The following is a 19,386-nucleotide window of genomic DNA, read 5'->3' as shown; positions in this document are numbered from 1 at the left end:
TATGATAATCATTAATCCTGTCATTAAACAGCACACAATCACAGTATTTCTGTTTACAGACATGCCTGAGACATTGCTGGCTAGCTACTGAGTAAACCTACATCTAGAATAAAATCAAATAGTAAGTGGTGAAGTTGTGTTCCCAAGTTTTTAACCCAGATATTTAACTTGCTTTCCAGTATTCCATTATCTACAAACTGTTTTTGATTCAAATGTGAGAAGAGATGAGTCAAAATCCACGGGCAATGTTCTTTTTCACGCTAAGAATCAAGTGACTCTATACTATATAACTATACAAAATGAACTATAACTTCAACTTGTCTATGATATTTAATTGTATTATCTTGTTACTTCTGTACTAATAAAGAAACACATGGACTATTAATTCACTTTTTTCCCCCTGAACATTCTGGTGTGGATATTTCAAAGTAACTGTATTTTATTTTTTGGAATTAAGATTCTTTTACATTTAAAGCCACTAGTCTGAGAAAAGGTCCATCAGCAAAAGGATCAATTGCTCAAAAAACTCATGAAAAAGAATGGTAACAATAAGCAAGAACTTGGCATACAAAGAAAAAAAGACAATGTTCAATAAATAAGAAAAAAGGGCCAAAGGAAATTCAAATAACAAAGATATCAGGAATGGAATTTTAGATGATCATGGATAATAAATTCAAAGAAATAAGAGATTGAAAAATTTGGCAAATAAATGAAAACTATAAGAATGAAATAGAAATTCTAGAACTGAAAAGAAAAACTCAATTTAATGACTGATTATATACAACTCAAGAAAGAATTAGTGAACTGTAAGTGCAGAAGAAAATACAATTTGGAAGCACGAAGAGACAAAAAGATGGGAAAAAAAAACACAAGACACAGAACATACAGTGAAAGGTAGTAACATAATAACGACTTCCTGAGAAAGAAGAGAGAGAATGGGCACAAACAGTATTTGAAGAGACCGGGCAAAGAATTTTCTAAAACAATTCAAAGACATTAACCTACAATTTAAGAAGCACTCCAAACAATGAAAAAAGATAAATAAAGGTGTGTAGGAACAGCAAAATAAAAGAATAAAATTCATGAAAAGCAAAGGCAAAAAAGAACCCCAACTCAAATGCAAAGACAGAAAAAAGAACAGATACTCTTAAAAAGGACAACAAACTAAACTGCAGCAGACTTTGTAAAAAAATAAAATAAAATAATGGAAGCCAGAAGACAATGGGACATTTTCTAAGTGATGGAAGAAAACGTCTGCCAAACTGAAATCTTTAAACAGTGAAACTGCCCTTCACTGGAAATGACAACTGGCAAATGAAAACTGAGAAAACTCATCATCTACAAACCAGCACTGAAGAAAAATAAATGAAAAGAGAGATGTGGTTGGGCGCCTGGGTGGCTCAGTTGGTTAAGCGACTGCCTTCGGCTCAGGTCATGATCCTGGAGTCCCGGGATCGAGTCCCACGTCGGGCTCCCTGCTCAGCAGGGAGTCTGCCTCTCTCTCTGACCCTCCCCCCTCTCATGCTATCTCATTTTCTCTCTCAAATAAATAAATAAAATCTTTAAAAAAAAAAGAGATGTGGTTTAAATCAAAATAAATAATAAATGAATAAAATATTTAAAAAATGTTTTCTGAGGTAAAAGTATGCATAAAATTAAAATCTAAGCCTGGAAAAAGCTTTTGCTCAGGCCACAATGGATTAACTAGTACTTTGGTAGTCATCTTCCTATCATAAACCAATATGTATAAAACACCTGTTTTCAGAGACTGGAAAACATAATCACTGAAATATGGAAAACAACGGAAGTGAGTCAATCACTGCCCCATAGTTTTACAGGACACTCTAGACTATAAATCCAGGGACAATAAATCCAAGAGATCATAGTGATTTCTAAGCTGAGGAAACTGATCAGAGTTCAGCAAGGCCATCAGAACTAGAATTTGAGAGCAAATTTGGAAGAAAGAGGAGCAATGAAGAGAAAGAACTCAATGAATCTGTACAGGAATGCCTTGAGCTGATTGCTGAGTACTAAAACTATGCATATGCAAGGCTGAACTCCAAAACCCCAAGCAAAAAAACAGAGAGAACAACTAATGAGGAGCTATAACTGAACAATTCGCAAAATAGAGAAAACTCATTAAATACCCTAATTCAGTAGAAATCCAAATAAAGCCATTCTTTAGGAGTAGCGATAAACTGGTGCTAAAGGCTAATCTATCTCAATCATAACAAAACTTTAAAACAACATTCTAAAGGATTGATATGTCACAATCCATATGCCAATTAAAAGCATGCCAGAACAAAGTCCTACATTCTTGAAAGTCACCAAAATCCAAACACTCAATAATGCAACATTCTCAATATTCATATTTAATAAAAAATTACTGCATGTACAAAGAAAGTAGGAAACATGACCCCTAACTAAGACAAAAATAGTTTCAACAAAAACAGACCTAGAAGTAATAAAGATAATGGAATTAGCAAAGATTTTAAAATATTTTTGAATAAAATTTTCATTTTTTATTAAATATGGGTGAAGATTTAAAGGAAAGTATGAGAATTAGGAGAAAAATGGGATATGTAAAAGAGAATTAAATAGAATTTCCTGAGCTGAAAACAGTATCTGAAATTAAAAAGTATGATTAGATGGGCTTAACAGGATAAGAGAAAATGAAAACATTACAATAGAAACTATCCATGAAGTACACAGGAAAAAAAAAAGGTCTAAAAACAATGAAGAGAACTTCTGTAGGCTGTAAGACAGTAAATGGTCTAACATCTTTATAAACATAGTCTCAGAAAAATAACGGGAAAGAAAAAAATTTGAAGAAATAATTGCCAAAACTTTCCAATTTCATGAAAAATACCAAAACAGCCAAATAAATCCTAAGCAAAAAAAGTGAAGAAAACCTCAACAAAGCATATCCTAACCAAAATAAAAGTCAATGATTAAGAGAACACCTTAAAAGCAGTCAGAGGAAACACATCACACACAAGGCAATAAAATTAAAACTGACTTCTTTTCAGTAACAATGCAAATCAGATGGCAATGAAACATTACCTTAGAACTGCTCAGATAATACCCTGAAAACACAATTTTATATCCAGCAAAAATATCTTTCAAACATAAAGGCAAAATAAAATTTTCAGGAAAATAAAAGCTAAGAACCAAAATTCAACCACACCAGTAATTTCATAAAGTATAAATGGCTTGAATACATTGATGAAAAGGAAGAAACTGCACAAAAAGCAAGTTAAAGGAAATAAGATCCAAGTATAAGCTGTCTTTAAGAAACTGTATATAAAACCACAGATGAAAAAGGGCGCCTGGGTGGCACAGTTGGTTAGGTGTCTGACTCTTGGTTTCAGCTTAGGTCGTGATCTCAGGGTTGTGAGATTGAGCCCTGCGTCAGGCTCCATGCTCAGCGTGGAGTCTGCTTGGGATTCTCTCTCCCTCTCCCTCTGTCCCTTCTGCTCATTCTCTCTCTCTCTCTCAAATAAATAAATCTTAAAAAAAAAAAAAACAGAGATGAAAAGCATAAGGATAGAAAAAGATATATCACGAAAACATTAATCATAAGAAAGCTGCTGTAGATAAATTACACCAATGAAGAGACTTCAGGAGATGGGATATTACTAGAGGTCAGAGGACTATTTTGTTATAATAAATAAAAGCTAAGTTATCAAGAAAATGTAATAATCCTAAATGCATATGCAACTAATAACAGGTTCAAAATACACAAAGCAAAAACTGACTACTAAAAGGAGATACAAACATTCATACTGTTGATGATTTTAACACTCATGTCTCAGGAAATCATAGAATAATTATATAGAAAAGCATAATAATACAATAATCTTGAACACTGTCAAATACCTTGCCTTGTTATTAATAAACACTGCACCCAACAATACAGCATACATTGTTTTCAAGTGTGCATGAAACATTCACTAAGACCATACACTAAAACAAGTCTTGATAAGTTTAAAAGACCTTATATAGGGGTGCCTGGGTGGTTCAGGTGGTTAAGCATCCAATTCTTGATTTTAGCTCAGGTCATGATCTCAAGGTCATGAGATAGAGCCCCACATCAGGCTCTGCAGTGGTGATGGAGCCTGCTTAAGATTCTCTTTCTCCCTCTGTCCCTCCCCTGCCCCCCTCAACCTGCTCATGTGCATGCTCTCTCTCAAAAAATAAACAAAAACTAAATAAAAGAACTTATATAAACTTACGTTCTCTGACAACAATGGAATGTGATTAAAATGAGTAATAATAATTATAACAATACTAATACTATTAATACTAAAAGCTACTTCAAAAAACCCCCCACAAATTAAACAGCATACTTCTTTTTTTTTTTTTAAAGATTTTATTTATTTATTTGAGACAGAGAGAATGAGAGAGAGAGCACATGAGAGGGGGGAGGGTCAGAGGCAGAAGCAGGCTCCCCGCCAAGCAGGGAGCCCGATGCGGGACTCGATCCAGGGACTCCAGGATCATGACCTGAGCCGAAGGCAGTCGCTTAATCAACTGAGCCACCCAGGCGCCCCAAACAGCATACTTCTATATAAGCCATAAATCAAAGAAGAAATCACGAGACATGAGAAAATACTTTGAACTAAATGATAATGAAAACTCAACATAAGAAAATTTGTAGGCTACAACTCAAGCAGTTTATAGAAGTCATTTATAGCTTTATATACTGGCATTAAACAAGAAGGAAAGTTTAAAACCAATGATCTAAGATTCTATTTTAAGAAGTCCGAAAAAGAGCAAAGTAACGAATAATGAGAGCAGTATATATAAGTCAAAAGTGAGTAAATGGAGATGAGAGTTGTTCTAGTGTCCCTGCACTATCTAAAAAGTGGTAAAAGTACTAATCTACTAAATTAGTAAAAATTAAAATTATAATCCCTACTGTAATCACTAAGAGAATAGAAAAAGTATATAAATACCAAACTAATAGTAGGCAGACTACTGAATAATAAACAATACTCAGTTAAATCAATTTTTAAAAACAGGTAAGAAAGGAAGAAGGGAAAAAAACAAAACCAAATAGGAAGGACATATAGAAACCAATTCAAAACACTGCAAATTTAAACACAATTATATCAAAATTACATTTAATGTAAATTGAATAAATGCACTAATTTAAAGACAATTTTTCACACTGGGAGAAAAAAAGCCCAAGTATATGTTGTTTATAAAAAAAAACAAACACAAAATCATCTAAAATACAAGGATAAGTAAGAAAGGTTCAAGGCAAAAATATGAGCCATATAAACCACAAACAAATGGAAGATGATATTATATTGATAGAAGACCAAAAAAAAATAGTAGACTTAAAAGTAAAAAGGATACTTTATATGTTCAACTGACCAGAGAGATATAACATCTGTAATGTGCACTATATATCAGTCTTGAAATATAAAAACACAGTATTACAGAACTATTAGGAAAGTCACACCCCCAATCATACTGGGTGTTCTTAACACACCTCTTTCCATAAATGAAGAAATGGACAAAACAGCTAGTACTGATAGTAAATACAAATATCATGATTAACCATGTTGGCCTAACATACATAGAAATTTATACCCAACAACTTCAAAATATATATCATCTTCAAAAACAAATAGTGTTTATAAAATCTCATCAGTGCTAGGCTATGAAATAAATAAAAGTGAAAATATTTCAGAAGTTTAAGATTATACAAAGTATATTGTTTCTGCATAGTGAAATTCAGTTCACTTTTTTTACATTGTTCTTTCTTTTTTTTTTTTTAAGTAATATATATAATGTATTGTTTGTTTCAAGGGTACAGGTCTGCGATTCATCAATCTTACACAACACCCAGAGCTCATCACAACACACACCCTCCCCAATGTCCATCACCCAACCCTCCCATCCCCCACTTCCCTCCCCTCCAGCAACCCTCAGTTTGTTTCCTAAGAAAAAGAGTCTCTTATGGTGTGTCTCCCTCTCTGGTTTCATCTTGTTTCATTTTTTCCTCTCTTCCCCTATGATCCTCTGCCTTGTTTCTTAAAGAAAAAGAAAACTGGAAAAACTGCATGTTTTCTGAATATTAAGAAACTTCCCTTCAAGAGAAGATATTTGCAAATGACATATCTGATAAAGGGTTAGTAACCAAAATATATAAAAATATTTATACAACTCAACACCCAAAAGCAAATAATCCAATTAAAAAATGGGCAGAAAACATGAATAAACATTTTTCCAAAGAAGACATACAGATGGCCAAAAGAGACATGAAAAAGATGCTCAACATCACTCATCATCAGGGAAATACAAATCAAAACTACAATGAGACATCACCTCACACTTGTCTGAATGGCTAAAATCAACAACACAAGAAACAACAGGTGTTGGTGAGGATGTGGAAAAAGGGGAACCCTCTTGCACTGTTCGTGGGTATTCAAACTGGTGCAGCCAGTCTGGAAAACAGTATGGAGGTTCCTCAAAACGCTAAAAATAGAACTACCCTAGGAGCCAGCAATTGCATCTAGTAGGTACTTACCCAAGGCATACAAAAATACTCATTCGAAGAAATACACGCACTCCGATATTTATTTATAGCAGCATTATCTACAATAGCCAAATTACGGAAATAGCCCAAGTGTCTATCAACTGATGAATGGATAAAGAAGAGTGCTGTATACATCCTTCTGTATCTATATCTATGTCTATATCTCTAAATATGTAGATTATATACATACAAAGGAATATTATTCAGCCAACAAATGAATGAAATCTTGCTGTTTGCAATGACATGGATAGAGCTAGAGGGTATAATGCTTAGTGAAGTAAGTCAGAGAAAGACGAATACCGTATGATTTCACTCATATGTGAATTTAAGAAACAACACAAACAAACAAAGAGGAAAAAAAAAAGAGAGGCAAACCAAGAAACAGACTCTTAACTACAGGGAACAAACGGATGGCTATCAGAGGGAAGGTGGGTGGGGGTATGAGTGAAATAGGTGATGGGGATTAAGGAGCACACTTGCTGTGATTAGCAAAGATTGTTGTATGGAAGTGCTGAATCACTATACTGTATACCTGAAACTAACATTGCACTGTGTGTTAACTAACTGGAATTTTCAAAAAACTTAAAAAAAAAAAAAGAGAGAGACTTCCCTTCAAAATAATCCATGTATCAAGAGGACGTCATAATGGAAATTATAAGATACTGTAAGTTGAGTTATAATGAAAACATGAAATATCAGAACTGGGAGAATAAAGTTAAAAATGTGCTTAGAAAGAATTTTATGGCTTTAAATATATGTATTAAAATGTATGTATTCGAAAAAACAAAAACAAAACTCAATGATCTAAGCACCAGCCCAAAAGATTATAAAAAGTGCAGTAAATTAAACCCAAAGAATATACTATATAAAAAGAAATATAAAGAGCAGAAATTAATGAAAACATGTAAGAGAGGTGATCATCTAATCATCTTCAACATATTTGTGTCTTCTAGATTTCAAGTGATTAGCAATTATACTGACATCCCCCACTTCCCATTGTGATTGCATAAGTAAATACACAATTTGTGCATCTTACACTTTAATCACCACTTTTCTGCAGTTAAGGAAATTATCTGCCTAACTACAACCAAGAGGCTTGGCTTTTAATGGATGGGGTGAGGACAGAATATAGGACTTTGGGTGAACCTGTGAACTGGGGAATTAATATGCAATCTGTATCATGGTGAGAAACCGAAAGGTCTAATACCCTCACATAAAGAGAGCTCAAATAAAAGGAGTTGACTGTCTCTACTTGAGTTTGAGTTAAAACAATTTCCTAAATATTTCACAACTAGCCTGCTCCACAGCCCCCATGAGTTTGGTTTTATTACCAGAATCATCAGAAAATCTCCAATAACAAAATTAATATAAAGTCATTCTGACCAGTTATTTCTTTTCAGGTGACTGGCAAATGCCAACAAGAAGTGAAGAAATGAACTCTCCATCCAATCTATACAAAAATCCCACAGAAAAGTCTGCTAAAATTTCAAAACCAAGGTTATAAAACACAAAGGAATAACCCACCATGAGTCAGAGTGACTAGAATTAGAGTTGCAAGAGGCTTACATATCAGAATTGTCAGGTGTGTGTGTTTTTGTACACATAATTTTTGATTTATGTTTTATATATTTACATTTGTATATATTTAATATATACATAATTTGAATATTAAAGTATATTATAAATATATATTATTTGAATTATTAAAAGTATAAAAGATCAAAAGGGCACAAATTTGAAAAAAATACAAAGAGAAGTTCTAGAAATTAAAACACACATTTTTAACACATTTAACAAATGAGTCAAGTGAAATATTAGACACAACTAAAGACTGATTAAGTGAACTGGAAAAGAACCCTAAGGAAATTAGCAAAACTACTGCTCAGTATCTACGTATTCTCAGATTTATTGCTTTTGTTATAGATTTGTCATTTTCAGAAATCAATGTATAATAAAAACAGAATTTTATTTATTAGCCATTCTATTTTTTTACTAAATCACAACTTTTACATAGGTATCTTTATATATCACATTAAGATTAAAGTATAGGTGGTATGTATATAAAATAAGCAACCATGGATCCTTGGCCCTTGGTGACACATAATTCAATGATTCAATATTTTATGTGAGTTACCTTAACAAAATCTCTATCAGTCTTCTCCTTCCATTCTTCACCAAATACAGTAGAAAAGGATCCTAAAGCTAAAAGAATAAATAGTATATTCAGTAAAATGGAATTATTCTTTCACTTAATTCCTTAATAGACAGATGTGGAAAAAAACAGTAAAAATACATTTAAGTATCTTCTTTACTAAAAACTATTTCATAGTAAATGATACAAAGTCATGATAATCTCTTTTGAAATACAAATTAATTATAGAATTTAAAGAAACTTGTCTTTCTATAAAATAAAAATACACAACTCATTTTTATAATATTTATACAAACAACAGAGAAAAGAAGAGTACTTTAACAGTTACTCTGCATTAGGTTTCATTTGTAGAGGAGAAAAATATCAAAAAGTCAAACTAATGCTATTGCTATCAGGTTGCCAGATTTTTAAAATTTTAAATCTTTATATTAATTTCAAAAATAACTGTGTAATTCATATTTCAAATAATATAGGGCAAGGCATTCTTTGGAAATAATTCCCACAAATGAAATCTCCCTTAAGAAACATACTCAGGCCTATAGGTTCTTTACATTTGATAAAGTCGTTTAGAAGAAAAATCAAATCATTCAATTCAAAACCTTAGTAACACCCTACCCCCCAGTCCCCCACAACAAAGTCATAAGTACATGTTGTATCATTTTTTTTCTCCTTTATGTTGCCAGCTCATATTGTCAGTTTATGGGACCAGGCAGTTAAGCAGTATGATACAAATGTCTTAAGCTGTGACACAATAAGCATCTGCCTTTAAAAAATTAGGGAAGTGCTTTCATCAACCATGGTATTAATTCTGTAATGAAAGCTACTTCTTTTGGAATACAGAAAGAAAAGTATATCGTGGCAATTGTTAATAGAAAAACTAGTTTTAAACAAAATTCTTTAAAAAACAAAAACACATCCTTAATGGATATGTTGTGACCCATAACAAATGGATATATTTTCTGTTGTAAAAAGATGCACTGAATCTTTATAATCTTATTATGCCTTTAAGTACAGACCTAATATTTCCTTAATATTGAGTAAAATAAATACTTTATGAAGTATTTAGATTAGAACAAGAATTTTCATTGAAAAAATATTAAAAAGGATGAGGAGTAAATTTTAACATAAGTTTATCAGTGATATTAATATTGATAATAGGGTCATGAGGAAATGATAAAAGAACAGATGTGAAAGTTTTTAATAAATAAACTAAAGTGACCTAAAGAATTTCATAAAATATCAAACTTACATATAAGTAGCAGCTTAATTAGAAAAATGAAGCCCACATACCACTAAAGAGAAACAAGGTTTTGTTTGTCCTGAAAAAACCTTATAAAGAAAAACTTCACTGGGAAAAGAATACTGGACGGAAAATAAGATGAAAAAATTAAATTTTTTGTCAAATAGAATTTTTATTATACTTCTTCAAACACACAATATAAACATTCACACCTTATAAAGGAAGTATCATCTACATTTATCTCATTAAAATTCCATGCCCTAAAAAATAAATCAAAACCTCTAAAAAGCCTAACCAAATCAAATATACTGACAATCCTCAAAGTCAAAGGATTTATTTTCCTAATGTAAATCACTGCTTTAAGTATAGATTCTTCATAAAGTCCCTATGTACTCTGGAACTCTGACTGTTGAAATGATCGTAATATTCCTTAAATAGCATTTGCTAGATTGATAGTTTTAGATTGCTACACTGCATAATGATTTAGGCTTTTAGATAAATAAAAGTGACTAAAAAATGCACAAACTAGGTCTGAAGGATATCATGCCTCAGTATACCAAACTGGTAAGATAACTTTTATCATATATATATTATATATATATACACACACACATGTAATCCTTATCCAATGATTAAATGGTCAAGACTTATATTATTCTGGTTTGAGAATATTTAATTTTTCTAAAAACTTCATTTTAAGGTTTCTAAATGTGAAAATTTTAAACTTTATTCTATATTAAATGCTGAAAAATGTCCTTAAAAGATCAAAACAAAATATTAGGAACCACAGAACATGAAAGTGAGACAGAAATCTACCAAATTTAGATCTCCAAAGTTATAGTACAAACTGAGAAGTACTTTGTTCCTCCCTCATGTAACCAATGAGACTTTCAGGCAGGGTAAGAAACTAATTTTCACTTTTGTTTAAACATTTCAAAACTGTCTTCATAAAACCTAAGTACCTGTCAAATTCTAAGGAATCCTACTTAGACAATCCCAAATAAACTTATGTTTAAAGAGTATACTACTTGACCCAAATCAAATTGCAGAAAAATGAACTCATTTGCAAACACGTTGCTATTTAAAGATAAAAACAATAACTGTCATGAATCTATAAAATATTAAAGAAATTCTCAAACTATCTCAACTGTGCTATACACATAATTTCTATATGATAAAATAATTTCAATATGTCAATACCTTACCCTTTTTTTTTTTTTTCCCCATATATCTGAATTGTTGAGAAGACATTATGGGCAGTTTAGTCTTGAACTGCTCTTTTCCCCAGGCAGTTTAGTCTTGAACTGCTCAATCTTAAATCCCTCTCTCCCTGTGACTATGTGCACCCAGAACCTCCTTTTGATTCATGCTATCTACCCTTTACTTTAACCTTTAATAGTATATACTTCTGGAAAAAAAGAAGTTACAATGGCATTGGAATAGAAGGAGGGTTGATTAGCAAGAAAAAATTTTATATCAATAGCATTCAGCCAACATATTTTAAAAAGAAAAACCATGAGCAGGAAAAAATTTCAAAATATATTTTCTAAATCCCTTTTAACTACAATTAGAGAAATGAGCAATTTAGTCTTAAGAGTAACCTAGACTTAATAAGAGATAGTCATAGAAAATAAAGAATTTGACTTATAAAAATCTACTAGCAAATCCTGTAAGTAAAAAGGATGTGAAATATTTGATAACTCTTATTTTATTTAGTCAGCAAATTTTTAAATACATTGACAAACTGTTTAACTAAAAATTGTAACGACACACTAGGAAAAAAACAATTTCTTCCAGGTCCTAGGTTTTTCTATCAAGATTTTGTATCAAACAATCTTCTAACATCAAGAAACCCTTATCACTACTCTAAGAAAAAACCCAAGATTTTTATTTCAAAAGTTTTACTGAGATCATTACTATTCAAATGTTTAAGGTTAAAAAAAACCCACACATTATCTTAAATAACACATTTAATATAATAAAAGCAAATAAAGAATGCTATTATACCAATAAAAAGTATTTTTCTCCTTAAAAACCTTTTTTAACAATTCCTAACACCTTTATACAATGATCGTACAATAGGTTCAGCTTAAAACTTACTGTCATCAAACACCCCGGCATTAGCAAGTAATAAAGTGATGATTTTAGGGTCTTTTTCAAGTTGCATGACGTGCTTGCTTTCATTTGATAGAAGAGTGCATACATTAATAGCAAAGTCCACTTCATTTGGGAGTCCAGATAACAGTGAAAGCACCAATTTATTATAATCATTTGGCGAATTGAAGTCCATAGATAGCCCATAACTTTGACGCAGATAATCTAAGATAAAAACAAAAACACCTTAAGTATATCAAGGATTAAAAACCATTATCATTAATATTTTACAAATCCAGGACAGAGGCTTGTTTTCCTTTATAAAATTTAAATTGAGTATTAGTTTAAAGAGTTCAACTCTAAACTTAAGTTAAAATTAGTCTTCAGAAAGTATTAAAATACAAAAAAATGTACTACTATTCCCTCTTGGATATCATTACCAAATTATTAATGTATCATTATTTAAATTTACATACTCCACACTTCTTACTTTTTTTTTTAAGATTTTATTTATTCATTTGAGACACAGAGATAGAGAGACAGAGAGAGAGAGAGAGAGAGAGAGCGAGCATGAGCGGGGGAGGGGCAGGAGAGGGCAGAGGGAGAGGGAGAAGCAGGCTCCCTGCTGAGTCAGGAGCCCGATGTGGGGCTTGATCCCAGGACCCTGGGATCATGACCTGAGCCGAAGGTAGATGCTTAACCATCTGAGCCACCCAGGCACCCCTACTCTTATACTTCAAGGGACTGTATCTGGTTTTTATATATTATAAGCCAGGAACACTGGTTCCTTTAAAATTTTTTAACAATATCATGATTTTAGAGACTTTGCCTACCTTCTTTACCAAACTGTATGAGAATTATTACTTTTTCGGTCAGTTTTATCACAATATAATTAACGCAGTAAAATTCATGCTTTTTAGTCCTGAGTTTTGACAAATGAAATCTTTTATTTATTTATTTTTAAGATTTTATTTATTTATTTGATAGAGAGAGACACAGCGAGAGAGGGAACACAAGTAGGGGGAGTGGGAGAGGGAGAAGCAGGCTTCCCGCTGAGCAGGGAGCCTGATGTGGGGCTCGATCCCAGGACCCTGGGATCATGACCTGAGCTGAAGGCAGACGCTTAATGACTGAGCCACCCAGGTGCCCCGCAAATGAAATCTTTTAAAAAACCACAACCACAATGAAGATAAAGAATATTTCCATCACCCCAAAAAGTTTCTTTATGCTCTTCTGCAGTTAAACCCCTGTTCTATCCACATTGATCTACTTTCTGTTTCTACAACTTTATTTCAAAATGATAAATAAATGGAATCATACAGTATGTAGCCTTTTATATCTGATTTCTTTCATTTAGCAAAATGCTTGAGGTTAATATCTATGTTGATGCATGTATCAGTAGTTTGTTTACTTTTAATGCTACAGTAAGGGTATAATACAATTTGTTTATCCATTCGCTAGTTGAGGGACATTTGGACTGTTTTCATTTTGGGGGACTTATGAACACAGCTGCTATAAACATTCACATACAGAACTTCATGCAGAAATATTTTTTTATTTCTCTTGGACTGCTGGATCATATTTCTGGGTAAGAAATTCTCCAAAGTGGCTTACAGCATCTTCCATTTCCACTGACAATATACAGAGTTCCTGCTGCTCTTCATCCCTGCCAGCATTTTAATACTATCCATTTTATATATTCTGAATGTGAGTTATTTATCTAGTGTTTAATAAATATTTTCTCCCAAACAGTGGTTTATCTTTTTACTTTCTTAAAAGTGTCTTTGAAGAGCACAAGTTTTAATTTTGATAGAAGTCTGACTTATAAATTTTTACCTTTATGGTTCATGCTTTCGTGTCCTAAGAAACCTTTGCATAAGCCAAGGTAACTAAGATTTTCTGTAGGACAATTAATTTAAAACATCTTCAAAACTTTAAAGGTAAGGACGATGGGCTTGCAGAACACTAATATATTAGAGTATTATAATATATAAGAAAAACGTCATATTTCTAGAAATACTGACTCTTAATTGGGGTAGTGTAGGCCTTGGTAGCTATGCCCTCAGACATAAACCCCAAGTACACTTTTCTTTCTTTCTTTTTTTTTTAAAGATTTTATTTATTTGACAGAGAGACAGCGAGAGAGGGAACACAAGCAGGAGGAGTGGGAGAGGGAGAAGCAGGCTTCCCGCCGAGCAGGGAACCCGATGCGGGGCTCGATCCCAGGACCCTGAGAGAATGACCTGAGCCGAAGGCAGATGCTTAACGACTGAGCCACCCAGGTGCCCTCCAAGTACACTTTTCACATAAAGATATAACTAGTTTAATGGGAAGAGGCAAGAAAACAAGAGATAGAAAACTTCTAGAGGACACATTTCAGAAATACATGAATTTTTTAAAAGACTTTTTTTTTTTAAACCTTGCTAAATGGATTGCCAGTAGAAATCTACTGTCACAACATGCCACAAAAGAAAATCATATAGGTAAGAAATTTATTTCCCACTGTAGACAAACAACTGAGATGACCAACCTCTTCAATTCTAAAATATTCTAGGAATTTCTCCCTAATATAATGATAAATAAGTTCCACAACAGAGTAATAAATTACTATGACACAGATTCTTTACATCATTTAAAACTGAATAATATGTGTTCATTTTCTATAATCTTGATAAATAAAATTTCTAATAACAGAAGATAAACATAAAATCTGGAGAAACGGTAACAAAACTTCTGTGAATTTAGGAACAGATTTTGATATTTCTATACTGTACACTGGAATTGATGATGAGACACCAAGTCTCAGCAATAGTTAAGTTTATAGCTTCCTTGAAAATTTCAGACAAATCTCTTTAATAGAAAAAAACTGGAACCCACATTCAACATCTGTCACAGTCTTGTTTATGTGGGTTCAACATGACCTTAGAATTGCTGTTGTTTGCTACTGAAGAATGCAAGATGCCATCAGATACTCAATTTAGTGCATCCTTATCTGAGTGACTTTGCCAAAGACATCTCTAATTAAAATAAAATAAATAAATATGATAATTATGAAAAGTCCTTTAATTATATCAGGCTTGGTAAAGATTTCTAACATAATGTAGGAGAAATTGCTTATAAGATTTTAAGATCTTCCCTTCCCTTCCCCAAGGAAATATGACTGAACAGCTACAATTTTATAATTGGTATGGGATTAGAAATTTATTTTCAACATTCTTGACTCAAAGTTTATACAAACAGATCACTGCTGACAAACTTAATCTGAGGCAATCACTTCTCTTTGTTTTCAGTTTAGAGGAAAGGGAGAATTATTCCTGAAGTGCTGTTCACACTGTAGAGATTATACAATACACTCTTTCTATTATTGGCAGTGATTATCATAGTCTGTCTGTTAGAATATGGAGGATCTAAAGGAAAACCTTTGCCTAAATAAAACCGATAAAATTTTTAAAAAAACTTCCTGTATAAAACTTTTCCAAATTTAAGCACCAAAACTGAAAATGGACAGAGTGCTTTACCAAACAGATTAGACTGGTTTAATGATCACTAATATCCTCACTAGCTTGGAAATTCTACAATTTCAATGAGTTGTCATTTGTCAACTTTGCCTTTCACAATTTTTCTACCAAATATATTGCATATAAGTTTCTAATTTTTATTTTAACTTAAAAATTTTTTATTTTAATTTTAAAATGTAAGAGAAGATGAACAAAAAATTCCTTAATAATCTCCCTATAATTCTGCAGAACTGACTGCATCCAAATCAATACCAACAACAACAACAAAACAGAAAAAGAAGGAAAGCAAATAAAGGATTAGGTATTTATGGTAAGGAAAAATATGAAAAACTATGCAAATAAATGACAATACAGTCATATATTGATGCTAATAATAATATTAGTGTTTAATAATCCTAAAACTCCAGGCAAAATCTGCTCAATATTTTTTGCCACTTAAAGCCAGAGTAAGTATCTTTAAGGAAAATCTGGTCCCACAATATTATAACAAGTAAAATTGCACTCCATGCCAAATGTCCTAGAGCTACTCTCAATCGAAATATATTATTTCAAAATATTGTTTTAGAATAGTTTTTGTTAATATCAACAATATAAATGTCTCTAGATAAATACACTGATCCAAATACCTTTGTCCAAACCTACAAAGAAAGTAAGGCTGTATGATCAAAGATGAATCACAAATCTATAGGTTCTAATTAAAATTTCCTAAAGGCTCTTAATCTACCACTATGTAATTCTAATTTGGTGATTATTTGAAATGCACACACAAATTGACAGCTATGAAGCTTACTCTATTTACCTTAATGACAACTGAAAAGCATCTTAATAAAGGATTGGTTTTGTATACTGATAATCATATTATTTTTCAGAACACTGTCATAATGTTGCTATGCTTCCACCTAAAAACAAGCACCTTCAAATTCATAAATGCTGCCCTACAATACTACCTCTTTTCAGTTTGAATCAGATGTATTATAGTCTGATGATCCCTAGCAATTCCTTCTTTCCTTCCTTTCATTAGCCCCCAATCCTGATTTTGTTAAACATGCTACATACTGCTTAACTGCTCAGATTCTCCTTTTAAAAAGACACATACATGACAGTATATCAAAAAGGAGTTATTCTAACACCAAGTTAAGCAATTCTGTCATTCCCTTAACTTGTATAACTCTATCAATGACTTTTATTAGGCTTCTGAAAGACCAGAATTATTTCACATCTTTTTTCTTGAGGTAATCAGTTTAATTAGGGGAGGAAAGGAAAGAAAAAAATATCCAGGAAAAATTTCATTTTAAACAAGATCAAAAGTAGAAATGGGTCAACTTGGGGAGCTGTAATAACAGACACCAAACTATATTAAGCTACAAGAATGAACAGTTCTGTTATTATTGTAATATAGGAAAAACACAGAGTCATAAAGTTGAAAATGGTCTTACAGGTCATTAGTATAATGTCTCATTCAATGCAGGAATACCCTGTATAATATCCTTGAATTCAATAATGGTCATTAGCCCTTTTTAGGAACAGAGAGTATATCACCTAACAAGTCATCCCATTTTATTTTATCAGCTTAAATTATTAGCAAGATTTTCTACTTGGTGACTTAAAATGTTCTCCTTTAATCTTGGTTCTTAAGGTAATAACTGCTCATTAAAAATAAAGTGAGGTTTGGTTTGTACTCATCACCACCAACTCCCACCCCCAGTATACAAAAACATCAGATGATGAAGCCTCTTCTAGTAATGATCAGATTCTAGGAGTTATTACAGATTGGGGAAGAAATATGGAGTCAAATTCAACATGAAAGAAACTTTGAAAATAGATAATGGAAAATAAAATTAGTGAAACTGACACAAGGAGAAAGCTTAAATCTAATGACTGATTATCTATAAGAGACTGGGACTAGCACCAATGAAGAATAATAAATATCTAGAAAATTGTAAATTTTATCAAGAAAATACCTTTAAAAAAGAAGTACCTCCTCTTTTTTAGGCCAAATGTTGGTGAATGAGGAAAAGAGATGCTTGTCTTTTCAGAGCCCTCTTCCTAGTCATCACAGTCCCAACACTCAAAGCTACTAACTAAACAGAGGAACCCCTATTGACTCTGCCTCAACAACCTTCTTATTAATCTCTCAACCTAATTATTTTCAATTTGAGTCCTGCTCTTTTTAGCTGCAGACTCCTCTATAACTGTTATAGGAATGACTTAAATGAAAAAGAAAAATCTTATCCTTGGTACCATAGAAAAAAATACTCAAATAGTCAGAAATATTTCTGAGGAATTCTGATGCTGGAAATTCCAGTAATTGTAGAAAATCCAGTAGATGCTGAGTATTCTTTGCCTCCCTAATCCTACACGACCTCCTCCTTCTCATTTTAGTGACTATTCAAATTAAACTGACCACTAGTTAAAAAATTAAGGAAAAAACTTCACTTGAAAGTATTGGTATTTGTAACTCTGAAAATTCCTGCAACTAAAAATCTTATACAGCCTATTACAGAAAGGGCCCTGACCAATTAGATGTTGATATTTGAAAGCTGCATGTGCAAAGTAAAGGATTAATTCATTGGATGAGGTCTATCTTCCTAATTCAAAGCTGGACAATCTCCAATGATATTTACCTGACACACTGTGTTGCTGGTAATTGTAGGAAGATGGAATTGCACCAATAGGAAGCTGTGGCTTTGGATTGCCTGGTGGTACCTCATCATCATCCTCCCCAAAATGATGAACTTTCTCGTACTTTTCTAGGTAACTGAAATAGAAAAACAACACGAGAGTTTTACAAACAGATTTACATCTTATTTTTTAACTCCTACCACATGTATGTTTTCTTTCTCCAGAGGCCCTAAATAAAAAATAATAAAATACCACAAGCCTCTTATATTAGTGAAGTCACTTCAACAGTGATACTGCACACAGACTCAATGCAACGCTTCTAAGTGTTTTATATTTTCAGAAAAGACCACATCACTACTCAAATAAACATACAAAAGTAGGTAATATCAAAGGACAAACACATGTACATGAATGGAGGATCATTTGATTGATTAAAAATTATACACAGTCCTTTTTTTTTTAAAGATTTTACTTATTTATTTGACAGAAAGAGTCACAGCAAGAGAGGGAACACAAGCAGGGGGAGTGGGAGAGGGAGAAGCAGGCTCCCCTGGGAGCAGGGAGCCTGATGTGGGACTCGATCCCAGGATCCTGGGATCATGACCTGAGCCGAAGGCAGTCGCTTAACCGACTGAGCCACCCAGGCGCCCTTGGCCTAATACATTTTAACTAATTTACAAGATAGTTCCTGTATCCCCTACTGTATTAGCATTACTGGATATGATTAGTCCTCCTTTTTTATTTTTTATTATTTTTTAAAAATTTTATTTCAGAGAGAGAGAGAGAAAGAGAGAGATGGCAAGAGAGTGTGCGCATGAATGGGGAGGGGGAGGAACAGAGGGAGAAGCAGACTCCCTGCTGAGCAGGAAGCCTGAGGTGGGCTTGATCCCATGACCTGAGCAGAAGGCAGAAGCTTAACTGACTGAGCCACCCAAGCACCCCTAATCTTCTTTTCTTTTTTTTAAAGATTTATTTATTTATTTATTTATTTATTTATTTGAGAGAGAGAGAGAGCGTGCGCAAGCAGGAGTACAGGGAGGGGCAGAGGGAGGGACAGAATCTACAAGCAGACTCCTCGCTGAGCGCAGAGCCCCTGGCTGGCTGGATCCCACCACCCATGAGGACATGACCTGAGCCCAAACCAAGAGTTAGATGCTCAAAATGACTGAGCCACCCAGATGTCCCTGATTAATCCTCTTGACATCAATTA

The 19,386-nt window shown here is 32.9% G+C and overlaps 2 protein-coding genes across 2 annotated transcripts in view; one reads left to right on the top strand and one right to left on the bottom strand.

Annotated features, from left to right (window-relative positions):
• The window catches only part of LOC102738489 (protein SCAF11), a 534,109-nt gene that overhangs the window by 141,627 nt on the left and 373,096 nt on the right, over positions 1-19,386 (top strand). The window lies entirely within an intron of this gene.
• The window catches only part of ARID2 (AT-rich interaction domain 2), a 158,317-nt gene that overhangs the window by 53,352 nt on the left and 85,579 nt on the right, over positions 1-19,386 (bottom strand). The window contains exons 4-6 of the mRNA XM_006738699.3: positions 18,179-18,312; positions 12,043-12,261; positions 8,685-8,752 (exon numbers count right to left, since the gene is read on the bottom strand). Of these exons, the coding sequence (XP_006738762.1) occupies positions 8,685-8,752; positions 12,043-12,261; positions 18,179-18,312 (421 nt within the window). The remainder of the gene's footprint in view (positions 1-8,684; positions 8,753-12,042; positions 12,262-18,178; positions 18,313-19,386) is intronic.

This window comes from Leptonychotes weddellii, chromosome 5 (assembly GCF_054177405.1).
Source record: "Leptonychotes weddellii isolate Sample4059 chromosome 5, ASM5417740v2, whole genome shotgun sequence".
NCBI classification, from domain to species: domain Eukaryota; kingdom Metazoa; phylum Chordata; class Mammalia; order Carnivora; family Phocidae; genus Leptonychotes; species Leptonychotes weddellii.
Note: the sequence above shows the minus strand (reverse complement) of the source record. Positions and strands in the feature narration are given on the sequence as shown.